Source organism: Lissotriton helveticus, chromosome 11, assembly GCF_964261635.1.
Source record: "Lissotriton helveticus chromosome 11, aLisHel1.1, whole genome shotgun sequence".
Taxonomy (NCBI): Eukaryota; Metazoa; Chordata; class Amphibia; order Caudata; family Salamandridae; genus Lissotriton; species Lissotriton helveticus.
Genome location: NC_136072.1, coordinates 835060409 through 835078755, shown reverse-complemented (window position 1 = coordinate 835078755; position 18347 = coordinate 835060409). Strand labels below are relative to the sequence as shown.

Sequence of the window (18347 nt, the reverse complement as noted above, 5' to 3'; positions counted from 1 at the left end):
TTACATAAATCAATGCGGATTAAAAGGTGTAGGAATCATATTGTCATCCATACAAGTAGACAATATATTTTAAGAGTGTTTTGTCTGGAGAAGCACAAACTCAGACTTTAAAACATACCACAGTGATTGGGTGGCTTTGCTAATAAGAATATATTTCTACCTAAATTCTTATTAGCAAAATTAGGATAAAGAAAGACCGGGGTTGGGGGTGAGAGGGGAAATAACGTTCTAACCTCTACCATGCAGTCTGCATGCAGTGCTTTGATGACAGGTCATAGGTCTCTGGGCTATATTAGTATTGAAACGTATGAACTGCAAGTAACAAAAAGATTTCTGTGACAAAAGCAGTAACCCCCTGAGCTACACACATAAAATACAGCTGTGATCTGCATGCAGCAAGCACAATAACCCTCTGCGCTACTTTATGATGAGTCAAAACTGCCATTGACAAAACTCTGATCTCTTTCTTGCAGGAGCATTAAACACAAGAGTTATCTTGACATTTGTATTTTTACTTGAAAACTGCTGGACACACATGAAACTCTGCAGCAGGGTCTTTTAACCCCCATATGTTATTCTATACACCGCGCTCCCCGAGCTTAGCGCCAGGTGCGGCAGCACCATTCGCACCGGGCACCGCCCTAGAGCTAGACAAGTATTGCACGTTGCTTACAATCCGTATTATTTTAAAGCATTAAAAGAAAGAAATGTTAGATGTAGTTCTTTTCTCCACTCATTCGGTTTGGAAAACATACATGAAGCATGTGACAAGCTTCCTAAATTTGAAGATGTACATCGTCTGGACACCATGGATGCGGACATGCTCAGCGGTCCTCCTCCATTTCTGATCTACATTTGGGACTGTTATCTATTCTCGCTGTTAATTTTGTGTTTTTCCCCTGAAAGAAATAACTTTGCTGAAGCGACTCTCATTCAGTGAGAGTTGGACCACGAAATAACCAAACAGCCTTTGAGCGAGTCATGCGTCAGGAGATTTGTGGGTTCCGGGTCCTCAATGTCATGCTTGCCCTTGCCGAACCCATCTCTGGTGCCTCAGGAAGACGCTCAAAAGGAAAACAATGCTCTTTGGCATATTTCAAAGCAGCGTTAGTATATGCCCCCATCTAGTGGCAACATGTGTTACTTGCCTCAGAATAGATACAGCACAAAAGGAAACGAGGCCTTCTTGTATATTATAAATATATTAAATCAGTGGAAGCGTGAGTCCCTGTAAAAATCTGGACCTGCCTCATATAGCCCCGGCTGCTCTCCCTCCCCTGGTGTCGGACCTGGTGTGAGTGGGTGCGGGCACTGTAAGAATACCCAGTAGAAAACTGGTATGTCCGGACACAATCTAAAGTTAGTAAGTAGTCCCTCCCCTATAGCTGACCCTCTCACCTTCTCCTCCGACCCCATGGTGAATTTCACCTTTGCCCATCCCCTTGTCATGCTAGAAGACTCCATCGACTACAATAAAGCTAACTTTGTATATGAGTTAATGGTGTGCAAGGAAATTAGCTCTCTACACTGCTAGCCAGAATTCACAGGGCGAGCAGAACTACTCCAGCCTCTTACATCCAAAGTACGAGCCAAGATTCCCTTTGAAAGATCAATAAAGGGAATCGTAAAACATATTGCAGACGGATAAATGACTAAAATCTTTGAAATTAAAAAATGATTGATTATTTCTTGATATTACATTTTAATCCAAACGATAACCTTATAGCGTCGAGCGACAGATATTAAAATTCACGTCCAAAGGTTGATTTAGAACTATTAAATGAAGAATTGCTTGATGATGTTGCCATTATGAATCCAAGGAACGGTTATATTTTTGGTTTTCTCTCTATATGAAGGGTCAATATTGTTAAACATGGAGCAGAATCTACTCATTACAGAGGTCACTGAGCTGAATACTTTCTAGGTGTTCTTACAGGTAGCAGTTAAGGAAAATGAATCACTGCTTAGAGCGGGGTACAATGGTTTGCACAGGGTAACACATTGTAGTCAAGTTTGAATCTCGGATCTGGGCTTTCCAGGTGAAGATTCTGCATTTTAAAGAAACCGATAATGCCCTCATGTCTCTAGTTTTATAGGATAAGCCACTGATTAATGCAGGGTTGACAGGTTTACAGAATTTCGAAATCACATAATAAATCCACTTGATACACTATATACGTTCTTACAAAGACGTGATTCAAACCGTGAATAATAGAACAACAAAGGGATTAAGATCACAAAAAAGAATGACTGTCTGTGAAATGAGTCCAACTCAAAATTCATGGATTCAAGAGCATATAAGGCTGCAGATCACTTGTTTTATATATAAATATACCAGGCCTCTTTTGATTTTTAGGCCAAATTGAGTACGCCCAGTCTCGCATTACATTTTCCTAATGTCACAGACATGTGGCATTTAGCTTGGCTGCATGACATATTTTCGGACAGTGACAGTTCCCTGGCTCAGCTGCGATCTGCCTCTCAAATTCGACCTTGAGTTGACCCAGTGCTCAACTGCATGCAATGACAAAACAGATATAGAAGTGTAGATTTTGGAAACAGATTTGGTAAACATAGACATAATTACCAATTTGCTGCTGAAATACTCACTTTCTGTTAAACCAGCGGGCAGGTTGGAAACCCGGCTCTGAGCATGGAAATTTGACAATTATGTACCCTGCCAGCGAATCCCTTCCAGTAATGCTTTTGTCACCATGAAAATGTACTGAATTTGATAGAACTGCAGGCCTAAACCGTTGAACAGTTCACCATGTATTTCCTTTAACAGAATAGAGGCCTGTCTGTGTTTAAATTACTTATTTCTATGAAAGGCAGCAGGCCTTGAGTTATTTGGGTGCATGTTTCACCTTTTAGACAAATGTTCACTCACACAGCCTATGCCTTGCAGGAGCGAGCAGAGCGCCAGCTGCATTCTGGGAGTGAGCAGCGGTGCGCAGGGTGGCATCTGTTGTGGATGAAGTTACTTTGATGTTGGTTTCACTTTCACAGCAGCTCTTGTTTTATAAATGTAAATAAAGACTGTCGGACCCTTCTTTTCAAACTCGGTCCCTCATGACTCCACCTTTCCTTTGCCACAACTCTATCCCTTATTTATGATTAGATAATCACCTGAGTAATTTTTGTTCAATTCCGCAAAGAGTGGGGTCACCGGGTGGAGAGGATGGGACGTAATGGCCAGCATTGCCGACCTTGGGGCTGGGTAAACTCTTAATCTTACTTCGCCTACAAAAAACATGAATTTATCCTTGTGTAGATATGTAACTGGTGCTCATGCATAGGGTTCCAATGCCTGCGCGGTCTAATTAGATTCCTTAGTTCTGTCCAATGGCCAGTGCCGGGCTGCTTATTTGCATCTCCTTGGGGGCATGTCGCTGTGAGGAGTGTTTGTGTAACGTGTAGTGGTGCGTCAATTACAGTATGCCCGCTTCCTCCAAGGCTGCATTGGTTGACAGTCATGTAGGCTGAGTGCCGCGTACAGGGACCATCCCAGGGCAGTGGAGTGGGTGACTGAGGCAAGAACGAGACCCTCCTGCCCAGCACAGCTAGCTGCTCCCTGGACGGCACCCCTCCGTGCCACCACCTCTGCCTGCTGCACTGCAATGAGAGACTATGACCAATCGATCTCCTTCGTGGATGAGTGGGGGGTCCTTCCAGCTCACCATCTTCTTCCTGCTCAGCGCCAGCTTGATCCCCAATGGCTTCAATGGCATGTCCGTCATGTTCCTGTCTGCCACCCCGGAGCACCGCTGCCTGTGTAGCTGAAAGTTATATTGCGTCCAATGTTACCATTCTACCATGTAAAAGTAGATTATGCAAATCCAACTTAAGGGGCATACTGGAAAAAATAAGTGAAGTAGGATCTACATACATTTTCATAAGTGATAGGCCTTGTGAAAATGCATAATCTTGTTAACTGACTGTAATTTATCTAGCTCTTTTAAAAACCTCTAGCATAATTGTGCTGTGGTGTGTAAGACTAGTGCAGCACACCACACAATAATGGCAATATTTCATTATCTCTACTTCACTATCAGGATTTGTAGTCTAATTATTTAAAAAAAATGTGCTGCTGAATTCATCACTGCGCACTACTACATTTCCCTAAAAAAAATGTTGGTGGGATTAGGTAGTGCACTAACTAACTAACTCACTCACTCACTAACTTTCTCTCACTAACTCGCTAACTCTTTCACTAACTAACTCTCTCATTCACAAACTCACTCTCACTAACCAACTAACTCGCTCACACTAACACTCTCACTAACTCACTCACTAACTCTCACTAATTAACTCTCTCACTAACTTTCACTAATTAACTCTCTCACTAACTGACTCTCACTCTCTATCACTAACTCACTAACTTTCACTCTCTCTCCCTCACTCACTTACTCTCTCTCACTAACTCTCACTAACTAACTCTCTCCCTCTCACCAACTAACTATCACTCTCTCTCACTAATTAACTCGCTAAGTCACTCACTCACTAACTAACCAAGCTTCCCCCTTCTATTATTTATCCCCCCATAACAATAAAAACCATAACAAGCACCCATTTTGACAGGCAGATACAAGTTGCCAGCATTCAAAGGACGAAAAAACCTCAAGACATTTATTATTAATACTTTTTTTAATATGGTCGTTCAGTTCTACATAATACTTTCTTGGTCATATCTAAAGTAACAAAAATGCTTCTCACACGTCTTTATTATAACTGTTCAGCATGGTGCAGACTTCTGTACAGCACAACTTAAAAACATATGCAAAGTCAATATCTATGGCTAAACACATATAAGTTCCCAAAGGCGAGACCTGTTGGCTATGCCAATGCTTGTTACAAAATGCTGTAATGACCTGGTTACTAAGTATAATTAAAATGTCCTCCAGGGAAACGGAAACAATAGCAGCTATGGCACTTCGCACATCTTGTGTCGTGGTCATGTAAGCTACCTCATTAGTTAAAAAAAAAAGGTAGGCTTGTTTTAAATCAAAAATCTATAATACATTTTGCTGACGCAATGCAGGCCTTGAAAATAGCTTTCCCCCAGAGTAGGACAATTCTCAAGATCAAATAAAGTAAGTGTGTTCTTTTTCCTCTCTGTTTCTTGGTCTTTATGAACACTGAGTGAGATTAACATGCAAAGTATATCTTTTCTTATTTTATTGTTGGATCTTTTCACTGTGTGTGGAGGAACAGAAATGTAACTCTCTGCTTATTTTTGCTAAAGTCTGCAGGGTATGTCATGCCCGCTAAACAAATGCCATGCAAACATCCTGGCCTAGCCCAAGGTACCAGAGGGTGGTATTTGGAGAACTGGAAACTTCCCAGAACACTTTTTTAAATACAATATTAAATTCCCCTCTCCCTTGCCCTTGGTAAAGCGAATGGGAAATGGCACAGCACTAATAACCTTCACACACCGTGGGCATGGCCCAAAGATGGTACATGGGCTAATGATGCTCATTAATGCTCCATTGATAATCATTACTGCTTAGGACCATTAAGGCTCACCGATGCTGGAGCCATTGAAATTCATCGGCCATTTTTTCTCACAAGGGCTTACCCCCATTGATGATATTTACTCTATGGGGGCTTTATGCTCATTAATGCCCAGGACCAAAGGAAAGGAAATTGTTACTGCGACTGTCTATTAAGCCGTATAAGTTCCCAGGAACATTGATTTTTGGGTCTCGCCTACGCAGCGCGCATGCGCTGCATAGGAAAAAGACCTTTAGTAATCAATTCTGTTTTGTAGTGAAAAACGTGCACGTGTTGCATTGCTTTCAATGGCAACGCGTGCACGTTTGGTGATTCCCTTGTGGGAGTGGGCTTACAAACCATCTGTTTGTAATTAACAGATGGTTCCTGCTCGCTCCCGCAAAGGAAACAGGCGCAGCCACCCTTCTCTCTCCCCTCCCCCTGCTGCCTCTCGTCTTGTTTGAGCGCGAGGCACACACACTTGTTTCGTTCTGCCCTCGCCTTGCAGCTTGCTCTCCTTTCCCCTGCTATTTTAGGCACCCCGGGTTCTGGGGCAGACCCTCTCCACCCCCGCCTTTTGAACTCTCATTCCCTTTGCTGTCTGTTTCACTTGAGCTTCCGCTGGGCGTAAAGAGGCCGAGGGTCCTTGTGGCTAAAGGGTTGACGCGCTTGCAGTAGATAAGTAGTTTTCCTATGATGATGTTATATTTAATTAGAGTTGAGAAGGACTGTACGTTGCCAATTTTACCTATTTAAGCACAGGGGTGATCTGTGTTCCCCCTTCCAACGCATAGTTTCGGCTAGGAGTTGCGTACGGATTGCAATAAAATGCACCAGGCATGGCTGAAGAGTCAGTCAAGCGCCTGACACCAAACAATGACAATGCTGTCTCTGTGTGCTTTATTCTTGCAGCCATGCACAGCGTGCAGGAGGGCCCAGGTGGTTCTAGAGCCCCTCTGCTGCCTAACCCACCACCACTCCAGATCCTGAGTTACATGGGGCTGTTAGATGGGGCCACACTGCAAGCTGTACAGCAAATAATACCAGCACCATTGTTCACATTTTATTGATCAGAGGGCTGCCTCATTAACTCTAGCACAGACCCGGTGTGAATCTAAATGGGCACACACTTGTGAAGCAGCCATTTTGTGTCAAGCAGCTTACATTGGACTGAGCCCGGAAATAATGCTTTAAGGTATGTTTGAACATTGATTGCACTTTGCCGTCAGAACACATGTAGAGAAAGTACCCCGGGATAAACCTGTAACGTTTTCATCAGTAATCCATTTAATAAGTAGATTAAATAAAAAACATCTGAAATGTTTAAAGTCCTAAGAGGATTTTTATCTTCAGACAATCTAAGGACTTTAAAATTTCAAATTAAAAAAAGTGTCCCTTTTATGTTTTGAAACCTGACAGGATCTTTGTTTGCTTTATTTTTCGCTTGCAAAAAAATAAATGTTCTCCGAAAACTTGAAGTTACCAGGGGGGAGTTAACTGACCACTCAAGCCATCTTGGCTCAGCTCTGAATGATTGACCTTTTTTTACTTGAACGCACAGGAAAGAGATTTTGCCAAAAAATGGGTGGTATATCTAACTATTTAAGGCACTCACTAGAGCGGCAGGGCTTGCCAGCACAGCCGGTTTATTTGTTTTGATTATATGGTGCTGCTGGCACTGAATGAAAATCCTGGCTCTTCCACTCCGGTGGGCACCGTGAATAAACATGTGAACAAACAGGGACAAATGCAATTATGCTCTAACATTTTCACTGATGGACTGATGCAATAAATGTGTTTTTGTTCCAAACATTTAATGCACATCTTGTTGTTTTTAATAAGGGTTGATTTGGTGTAAACTGTTATACAAAATTGGCATTCTGATGCAATCTGTACTGAATCAAATTATTGTTCATGAACACTCCTTCCTACAGGTGTCAATTTGAGTGCCAGCTGTCTCCCTAGAAAGCACTCTCATGACTTTGTGCCATGTTCACGCTATATAAAAATGCAAAAGAAAGTCAATAAGGAATATAATCCTTATGCATCAGTGCCAGCAGCGTACGCTGCCCACAAGTGCTCAGCCCACATTGTGTCCAACAGTGTTCAATAGTGCAATATCACGTCAGCAAATCCATTCCCAGAACTTTAAGTGGCCTTTCGAGGCGCTGCATACCTTCGTACTTTCAAACCTTCATCTTCTGCTCCTGCCCTGATACACATAAATGTAAGCATTCCTTACACTAGCACCCACATCACAAAACAGAAATCTACTGTATGTGGTAGGCCAGCCTACCACACCCAGGTTCATAAATACACATCACAGCACCTTAATTCAACTATGATATCTGGTGACAAACTCTTGGCATTTAACTCACGTTATCCCTTATTCACCTCTGTAGTCCTTAGCACAGTTATGGAACATTCCCTGTTCACAATCTCATTAAATAATTCCCTATTTCTGCAAATAGCGAAAGTCACAAACCCCTTATCGAATACTAGCTGCCTATCATATTTTACTATACTGCTTCACTCCTCTGACTAACCCTTATTACCTTATAATGTTTGGGCTCTCAACACACCAGCACCAGAGCAGCACCACCACCTCAGCATCACTCAGCACCACCTTAGAATCACTCAACATCACCTCTGCACCAGCATACCACCACCTCAGCATCACTCAGCACCACCTGAGTGTGCCCTCTAAATCGAGCATCGGTTGGTTCTCCCCTAGTCTCTGTCCGCTGCTCGTGTCACAATTCAGTTACTATTTCCCAACCGCCACCCTCCTGTTGTTTATGTACCCCCGCCACCCAATGAACAAAACAACTATAACAAACAAAGCATTAAAACAGGCAATAAAAGTTGCCAGCATTGCTAGGACAAATAAACCTAGAAGAGATTATTTTTGTAAATTCTATTTTTAATAGGGGCGTTCAGTTGTACACAATGTCTTATTGGTTACATATAAGGTAAAAAAGATGCTTATAACACTTTTTTTTATTATATTTCTCAGCATGCTGCACAACAGCCACAATGCTTTACCACACAGCTTAAAGATATTAGCAAATCCAATAGCTCTGGCTAAACACTTTAATGGCCCCAAAGACGAGACCTATTGGCTACGCCAATGCTTGTTGTTACTGCCTGGGCAATATTAATGTTCTTTAATGCATGGCTACGTCGATAATCGTTACTGTCCAGGGTAATTGAGTCTCGTTACTGCCTTACAGCATCAATGCACCTTGAGAGTTGATACTGCCGTGGTACATTAATGCTCATTGCTCCCTGTGGACATTGACATTCATTACTTCAAGGGGACATTACTGCTCATTACACCCCATGCCCATTCAAGCGTGTTACTGCATTGGTACATCACAACTCCTTACTGAGCAGGCCATTAATATGGACCAGTGACATGCTGCAATCAGGATCTTTACTGATTGGGCACATTGATACTCGAAGGGGGTGTCATTTGTGTTTGAGACCATTCAAAGAACTGACGCCCTTTCCGCCCAATGGTGTTGTAATTGTCTTAGGGCCGCACTGTTTCCGGAGAGGCAGCTTTTCAGCTAGTAGATGACTGATTAATTCATATGGGATAAGAGTATTCCTCAAATGATGGATTGGATCTTGCCCAACAAGAGAAACTACTTCCTCAATCTTGTTTATCGATTTAGGGCCAAATTGTCTTTCACACTTCTCTCAAACTGTTTGTTTTATAATTGTGTATATGGTGAATGTGCTGGTAATGTCACTGCGTTGGAAAGCAAGCATGCATAAGTGATTTGTTCAATTGGAAAGGACCAGGTGTGTTGAATAACAAACATGAATAAGTGATTTGTTCAATTGGAAAGGACCAGGTGTGTTGAAAAACAAACATGCATAAGTGATTTGTTTCAATTAGAAAGGACCAGGTGCAAAGTTCTGTCAAGAGCATTACGTACAAAAATATTTGTGCTTCGCAATAGCTGCATCTGCAATTCAAAACTTTTGCAAGAGCTGTCTTTGCAAATTGTCACTGTCATTTGCCCCATGACGAGCTCAACATCTTGCATTGATATGTGTGATGGAACCAATACTTCCTTTTATGTTTTTCAGACAGCAGTGAGAGTGACCTTGAGCTGTCAACGGTGCGTCATCAGCCGGAGGGGTTGGACCAACTTCAAGCTCAGACGAAGTTTACCAAGAAGGAGCTGCAGTCATTGTACAGAGGCTTCAAAAACGTATGTATCTTTTGTGCTCTAGCAGTCATGTACCATTAATCAAGGCTTTACTCTGATGTAAACCATCTCATCCCAGATTTCCAACCACTATTACCCAATCCTACCACCTTTTACTTAACCTTTCTCTTTCACCAGCTCCGTCCTCCTTTCTCAATCTCCACCCAACTGTTCCTCATCTTCAACCCCCCATCCTCCATTCATAAATGTTTTGTTCTCAGCTACTTATCACTATCCTATCTCCTCTTTCTGTTCCAGCAACTCCAACCACTTTTTCCCATCTCCATCCAGTCTTCCCATCTCTAGACCCTCATATTTCATCTTCAGCTCCCTGCCCCCCTTTTCTAATCCTTTGCTTCATCTGGCATCAGTCCTGCTTGCCCACTGCCAGTTACATATCCTTCTCCCCAGCATTGCATCTCCCTTATCCAGTCTGAGCAATCTGTAGTAATACCTCGGCTTCTCAGCCAGTAACCCCATGCCCTCAAAGGATGCTACTGGGTACCCCATCACTTATCCTAGTGCCCTTCACTGGTCCTGTTTGACCACTTTTAAGTAGTTTTCCAAAGTGTTCTCAGTTCTAGCACTGCTGGCAACACGTGTAAAGTGAAAATCAGTAAAGTATACACTAAGGATGTGGATAATGAGACGCAAAAGTCTGCCATTCAGATTTTCTAAAGTATTGTTGATAGTAGATATGCCTGATGTAGCTGAGTGCAGAGAACTTAAGTCATTGCGTGAAGCTATCATTGATGGTAAAAAAGTGACGGTCCTGGCTGCCTCTGGGGCACCAGTCACTGTTTTGGCAGATTGCACCTACTACAGGGTATGGCCTAAGTCCATGGTTTAGAATGCCCTGACATGAATCCTAGAGTATTTGGTGTCCAGGATATTGATCTTCTTGGGTTCTTCTGGTCTTGGATAGATCTACAGTCACCAAAGTGTATGTTGCCATTAATGGCAGAGATGTTGTGGGGGTTGAAGGATTTAGCCAGGTTAGGCATTATATTGCATCCTGGTCATGATCTTCCTATTGTGTTGGAAGAGCTGCCAGAATGTGGTGAGTGTGTCTGTCATGTCTGTAAAGGTGACAAGTGAAGTAACAACGCAGATGGTCTCTAGGTTTCTTGAGGTTTTCAAGGATGTGGTTGGTTCAGTTCAGGGCTTTCAACATTGCAATAAATTGAAGAAAGGAGCATCACCTGTTTTACACAAAATTAGGCCAGTACCTTTTGATCGTAAGGCAGAATTTGAAGGATTTGTTGGAAAAATTGCTATGAGGTAATTATAGCACCCACAGATTCATCTGAATTGGTATCTATGATTGTTCTTACCAAGAAGAGGTCTGGGGATCTCAGGCTGTGTGTGGACCTGAGGTTCCTCCATAAGAAAGTATTAGTGGATTGTCATCCCTGTCCCCATATAAAAGAGATGATCACCAATGTGGGGAAATCCAAATTCTTAACACATTTGGGACTCCGTATGGTGCTTACAAGTATCTATGCTCACCATTTCGACTCACTTCTGCAGCAAGTGTCTTTCAAGAAATGATGGACACCCCGTTTGGGAACATGGTTAACGTTCAAGCCTTCCAGGATGACTTACTAATTTTTATGGAGACTGCTGAAGAGCACAGGTATGTTTTGGAAAATGCTTCTAGTATTTTACAGTCAAGAGGTATGACAGGCAAAGCAGAGAAATGTAAACTAATGGTAGGATATGTTGAGTGGGGAACATTGTTTACAACGCGGTGTTTACACCGCAGTACCTTTACAACGGTGCCATTACAACGCAAGTCGTTACTACGACTTGCGCTGGATGGCGCTGTTGTATAAGGAATATTGTAATTTTATATTCCAACACCTTCCCTACTGTTACGTGGGCTGGTGTTAGAATATAAAATTATAATCATCCACAATCCACGCACACCAAGGCAAGTCGTCATAACGACTTGCGTTGTAAAGGTAGCGTTGTAAAGTACCGCGATCTAAAAGATCGCGTTGTACTAACGTACATCCATGTTGAGTATCTGTCACACCATTTCAGGAGAAGGTATAAAACTGAAACTTTGCAACCTGGAAGTCATCAAGAATGTCACTCCACCTTCAGATAAAGGTGCGTTGTGTCCTTTCCTGGGGCTTTGTGAGTACTGTGCCAGGTTTGTCCCGGGGTATGTCTTGACAGTGCAACCTCTTAGAGCACTGCTCAAGAAAGGGAATAAGTTTGGTTGGGACAGCCAGGTTAGTAGTGCTTCTGAGAAGACTAAACAGTTAGTACTTACTGCTCCTGCTCTGCAGCCTTTTGTTCCTTCTGGAAGGCCGTTCATTACCGTGGATGCTAGCCTCAGAAGGCTTGGGCTGTCTTTGACCAGTGGGTGAAAGGGCAGGAGAACACAGTCTCCATCGCATCCTTCGCACTCTCAGAAGCAGGAAGCAATTACAACACTAGAGAGGGAAACTCTGGCGTGTGTAAGTGTGGTCCAGAAATTAAAAACCTACATATGGAGAACCACTTGTGATGTCACAGAACTTGGAGAAGCACCAACACCTTGCTATTGAAACCTCAAAAATTTCAGAAAAATAAAACCTACAACCGCACCTTCTCAGGCCTAGCACCTAGGATCTGGAACGCCCTGCCCCCTGCAATCAGAAAGAACCCTTCAATCTCCTCCTTCAAAAAGAAGTCAAACTACTTCTAATGAACAAAACTCTCTCCTGATCCCAGTTCTGGACTGAGCTGGGTACCATCCAGACTCCGCTCACCTACCAGGATCTGTGCTGAATGAACTCTAAGCGAGAATGACTAAAGCACTCCTGAACTACGCCGGACCTCCAATTTTTACTGTCATCATTTACATTCTCCTGTTAGTTACTCATATCTATGTTCCTAGTTCTCACTTTTTTTTTTTTGATGTAACATTTGTAAAGCGCTCCGATACCCTCACTGGGTCTTGTCTGTGCTATATAAAACTTCATAAATAAATTTCTAAATTCAAGCCTCAAGAGAAGGTTTTGGGCATGTGCCCCATAGATGCGGAGGAAATATGCAAGTAGTGGTCAGAAGGTACTCTTTGCAGTTAGGATTTATCCTCAATGCTATAAATTCACCATTAAAGAGTGACTAAAAGGGTGTCGATATTTGTAAGAAGGAATGCCTGCCATGCACTTCAAACTAATATGGATGTTGATCATGCACTTACTTCGTATTTGTAATAACAGCCCGGGGTTCTGAATAATAATAGTAATAATAACAGATGTTAGATGGTGACACCCTGCAGGATATCCCATTATGCCAAATGAAGAGAACATCTCCACATGGAAAGAGCTATTTGCTGTATATGGGGACAAGGATTCAAGCCAAGATCTTGGATAGCAAGATACTGTTTTCAGTTATAGGTGGGTGATAGTGTTGAAGGCTGATGAATGACCCCAAAAGATCCATGCTTGACACCCTCACTATCCATCTCCTTTCTGATGCCGCTAGGCACCTAACATCCCTGGCCTTCACTGCCCTTACATTGCTGGGGGCTGAGTGAAAGGAATCAAGAATGTTGTAAAATCAAACATAATAAGGATGTACGATTCAATTGCTGTGTCAAATGTACCTTCGTGTTACATTGCACTGTCTGATGACGACTGCGTACTCAACATAACCTGCATATGTATATTGGGATTTGCTTGTATCTGAAGCCTGTTTTCTGGTGTAATAAAAAGATTTTTTTTAAAACATAATAGGGGTGCTGACCCCCTCCACCCCGACCCACTCCTCCCCCCACCCAAGCAGATCGCTTGCTTCATTCAATACAAGACAAATATACTGGGCAGACATTGTAAAGATTAGTTGGAAACGTGAATTTTTCAGGAGCGGGCCCACCAATGCTGAGTTAGGGCAATTACAACATTTCTAATTCATGCAATACATTCTCTAGATGTGTGAATGTGACAACCAGGTGAATAATTGCATCAGAAGACTTGAACATCTTTGCTAGGCTTGGATCATGGTGTAAACCCATGCACCTCCTAGAGGTGAAGATTGTTGAATAGTTCTTCAGAAAGAAGCTAAAATTGATGCATGTGTGGCCAGGACACTGTTCTATTTTGTGGATAGCAGAATATAGGAAATATGACTATCCGAACATGTGGAACAGTGGTAAGGTCTTCCTGTGAGCTGTAAATGAGTGGTCATCCTAATAAATGAAATAAAAAGCTCAGAGGTAAACAAGTTTCAGTAACGTTTGCATCTGCTTTTGGCAGCCTGACCAAGGCAGCCAATCAGTCCTCCGGGAAAATGTGTGCCATGTTATATGCAACAAACCAAGCAGACACAATGATAGTTGGAGAAGGAAAGAATTTAAAGTCTCTCTCTTTTGAGAGGGGAGGGAAAATCTTTTTAAAAAGAGCACCTGTGTCTGAAGCCTTGTAATCCAGTCTCACTCTGTATCAAGGGTCAAATCTCGAAAGGCCAAACATGAAAAAAGCACAGGGAGACACATTAACCAGATGTAATTTCTCAGTAAGGGCAACATTCTGCTAGCTTTTCAAAAATACCTGGTAAAAGAATAGCACTGTTGATGTTGCTGTTTAATAGTTCATTGACCCAATCAACAAAATAGTGTTTTAAGTTAATTTAGCACAGAGGAAATTTGCCTTAATCAGGTTCCTATGCATTATATGTTGTTTCTGACTTGTGCTGGCATGGTTTGTTTTATCAGTGCAACGTCAAGCCCACTCAAGGATCCTCAGGTTTTTATTTTTATCTCTGAGTATTTGAGTGAACCTGTAGGAAACCAGGTTTTTGTTGCAGTATACCCCCCCCCCCCACACACACACACACATTGTGCCTGTTTTTGATACATCTTTGATTGAAGTGCACTGGGTCTCCTCTAACCAGTTTCTTAGTACCATAATTCTTTCCCTAAAAACTATACCTTTTGTTTCCCAATTGGCACAACTTCAGTGGCCCTTGTAAGTCCCTAGTAGATGGTACCCCTGGTATCTAGGGCATTGGCACTGAAGTGGGCCGCCTAGGGCTGCAGCACAAATTGTGCCACCTTAGGGTCTACTCACCGAAGCCCTGCACGCTGTCAGTACTGACTGTGTGCCTTGGTGCAGACCAATCTGAATAGTCGGCATGGCACACATCCCTTTGTGCCTTGCCCACAGACACTGCATGGAATATGGAAAAGTCACCCCTATAGAAGGCCTTGTAGTCCCAAGGCAGGGTGCACTATATCTCCTGTGAGGGCATATCTGCATGAGCAGATTTGCCCCTGCAATATCCATGTCGATTTCTGGATATTGTAAGTAAACAAGGGAGCTATAGTGAGTACATGGGCTGGTCACTCGTCATTATGAGTCCCCCAGCTCAATGATGGCTTCACTGAATTATGGGATGCTTGATGCCAATCATCTCGTAATAAACCTGCACTGATTCCAGTGTCAGATTGATTAAATATTACTCACACAGGACCACTAAGATGGGGTCCCGTGAAACCTATCACTCCACTAGTGTTTGCCTGACTAGTCTCCACCAGTCTGCCACTTCTAGACATGTTGCTGACCCCTGAGGTGAGAGCCTCGTCCTGGGCAGAGGTGCTTCACACCTCTCCCCTGCAGGTACAGCATAGTGAGTCTGCAAGCCTCAAAGGCTTCCCGTCCTTTGTTATGAGACCACTGGAAATTCCAACTAGTGGAGTTGCCTGTCCCTGTCCATGCCCCACATTTTGGCAGCAAGACGGATGGGAAAAATAGTGAGAACAGGAGGTGTGGCCACTTCCAGCTGGTGCCACCCCTAAGGTGCTCTGAGCTGAAGTGGACCCCCGTTTCACGTCCCTCCATCTTGAATTAAGGGAAACTAACCAACCAGAAACAGGGATATGCTCACACCCCATGTGGAGGGAGCTTTTAGAGGGTGTAGTCACCCTTAAGGGAAGTAGCCCATTGGTTACTACCTGGCATTCCCTTAATGCCCTTAAATGTAGTATTTAGGTAGCCCCTGAGAGCCAAGAACTTTAGTTCCTGAAGACCTAAGAAGAACCGGACACCTCAGAGCTGCAAACGCAGAGAATACTGCAGTAAGCACCTGACTTGGCCCCAGCCCCACTGGCCTGTCTGCAGCCCTCGATAAAAACTGCCCCAAAGTTGACTCATCCTGCAGTCCAGCCACCTCCAAAACCTTGGGAGAACTGCCTGCCTTCAACAAAGATCAAGACCACCCGAGAAAAGCGGAACTGTTCAAAAACAACAACCTCCAAGCAAGGCCACTGTGACCTGAAGAACGTGAAACCTGACACCAGTTCCCACTTCTGCATCTGCCACTTCCTGCCTGAGTGAAAGAGGCCCACTGGCAGCAACGAGGGTCCCCAGCTCTCTAGAGCCCGGTTCCACTCTTGGCTGACACCTCCTGGAATCCTCGGTGTCACTTGCAGCCTCTGCACGGAGACCCACTCAACCGCGACCTGCCCCAGGTAAGCCGTTTCCGACACCAAAAGGCACTCCTGCACCCGTCTGCCCTGGGCCTTGGTGAAGAGGACCAAAAGTGTCCCTACAACCCCGAGCATCACAACTTACCTCTCCAGCTGTTCAGTTCCCCGACCGGCCTCCTGGCATAAACCTGCAGTCCTTTTCAGATTTGACCTTTCTCCATTGACTTGCAGTGGGCGCCCAATGCTGTGTTAGCACCTTGTACCCAGCTGCCTCTGTTCCACTCTTGGTGTACAGTTAGTGCTGCTTTGGACCTTTCTCAATGCTTGTCTCAACCCCTGGAGACTGGTCTCCCAAGCCGCTGTTACTTACCTGTAAGCAGCCTCTTTCCTATTTCAGCAGTTTCCATTGATTTACATTGGGCGCCCGGCCCCGTATTTGCACCCTGCACCCAGCCCCCCTTGTGCCGCTGGTGGTGTACTGTTGGTGCTGTTTTGAACCTTGTCCAGTACTTGTCTTAACCTCTGAAGACTGACACTGTAAGTCGATGTTACCTACCTGTATGCCAAATGTTTTCTTACTCCCATACGTTAACATGGCAAAGTCTAAGAATTTCATTAAGTTTCTACTTTGTGTGTTGAAATGTTTTGTTTTATTCAAAACAGACAACATTCTGTGGTTCTACAAAGTAAATATAAACAAGTATTATTTTCATTAGTTGGTCTTGGATCTATTCATTGAGTTTGTGTCTCATTTATTGCCTCTGTGAGTACAACAAATGCTTAGCACTACCCTCTGATAAGCCTAACTGCTCGCACTACCACAAAAGAGAGAATTAACATTATCTACTTCAGCCTCTCTAAAGCCTCTGGGGATCCATTGGACTCTGCATACTATAACTCTTTTTTTTATAGTATATAGAGAGCCAGCTTCCTACAGAACCATTTGGAAGAAGAGTGTTTCTGTGAGATGGAAAGTAGGTTTCTTGGGAGCAATCTTGTTTAGCACATCAATCATGCAAGACTGACAGTATCTGGGTTGGATCTTAAAACACATCCTTTGTCACTTAATTGTGAATTGTTCCAGTAATATGGGTCTAACATTCTCCAATGTTTTAAAAGTTTTAGGATCTATCAGATTTCCCGTATTTGCCAAAGCAAGCAGGTATTCTGTTCAGAAAGCCAACTGTCAAAAGGAATTGCCAATTTATGCAAGCAGAAACGTAAGAATGGTATTTGAATAATAGTCGAGAAGAAAGGGTCTTGCATGTATCCTTCCTAGCTGATCTTCTTCCTCTGATAAAAACCACCCATTCTTCAAATTTCACCACCCATTCTTTAACTTTCACCACCCATTCTTTAACTTTCACCACCCTATGCCTAATTGCTGCTCTCTCTCCCATCTTTGTTGACCCTGTCCTCATGCTCTTGTCCTCCCATCCTTCCCTGTTGACCTCTTGCTCTCCGCTGCCAATTTTCTGTCTTTCACTGCAACCCTGCCACCACTGCTGGCTTCTACGTCCCTGCTGATCTCATTAATTTAGTTTCAGATTTCCCCCATTGCTAACTTCGTTGCCTCTGTTGTTTACTTATCATCTTTCATGCTTTACTTATTTTCCTTGTTTGCTAATGTTCCTTCTACTGCAAAACGTCAATTAACTTTCTTTACTGTAGATTTATCTTCTTGTCCATTGCCTCCCTTCAGTCCTCACTGCTGACCTCCCTTCCATTGCTGCCCTCTCTTCCTCCATGCACAGCGTGGCACTCACAGAGCTCTGGGAGAGTGGTAGAGGACCAATATATATGTAATTGTGCCTGACAGCGGTGCTTTGGGGCCAGGGCATAGCTGTGCTGCTCCTAGAGACGGGGCTACTCTGAAGTTTAGAAGATTAGGATGACCCCTACAAGTGTGGCACAAAGTCCACTCTGGAAATCAGGGATTTGAAATGGCTTCTGCCACTTGGGTCAGGTTTTTTTTAGGTGTGAAGGGTGGGTGAAAATGCTCCTATATATTTGGGCACAGGGGCTTTCTTGGGTCGATGGAGTGGGAATCCTTCTTGAGATGTCAGGCACAGGTGGCCTGTGGATGAAGAGACACTAGTTAGGAACAGAAGTTGGCATAGAGCTGATAAGGTTAAGGTGGCATCTACCAGTGGTGGGGTATCGGTGTCCTTGGTAAAAGGATATAGTGTGATGAGGGGTGCTCT

The 18347-nt window shown here is 43.4% G+C and overlaps 1 protein-coding gene across 2 annotated transcripts in view; it reads left to right on the top strand.

Moving 5' to 3' along the window:
* Positions 1-18347, top strand: part of KCNIP3 (potassium voltage-gated channel interacting protein 3) — a 694194-nt gene that overhangs the window by 520626 nt on the left and 155221 nt on the right. For both annotated transcript variants that reach the window (XM_078667021.1, XM_078667022.1), the window contains one exon: positions 9598-9722. In XM_078667021.1, coding sequence (XP_078523147.1) covers positions 9598-9722 — 125 coding nt within the window. The remainder of the gene's footprint in view (positions 1-9597; positions 9723-18347) is intronic.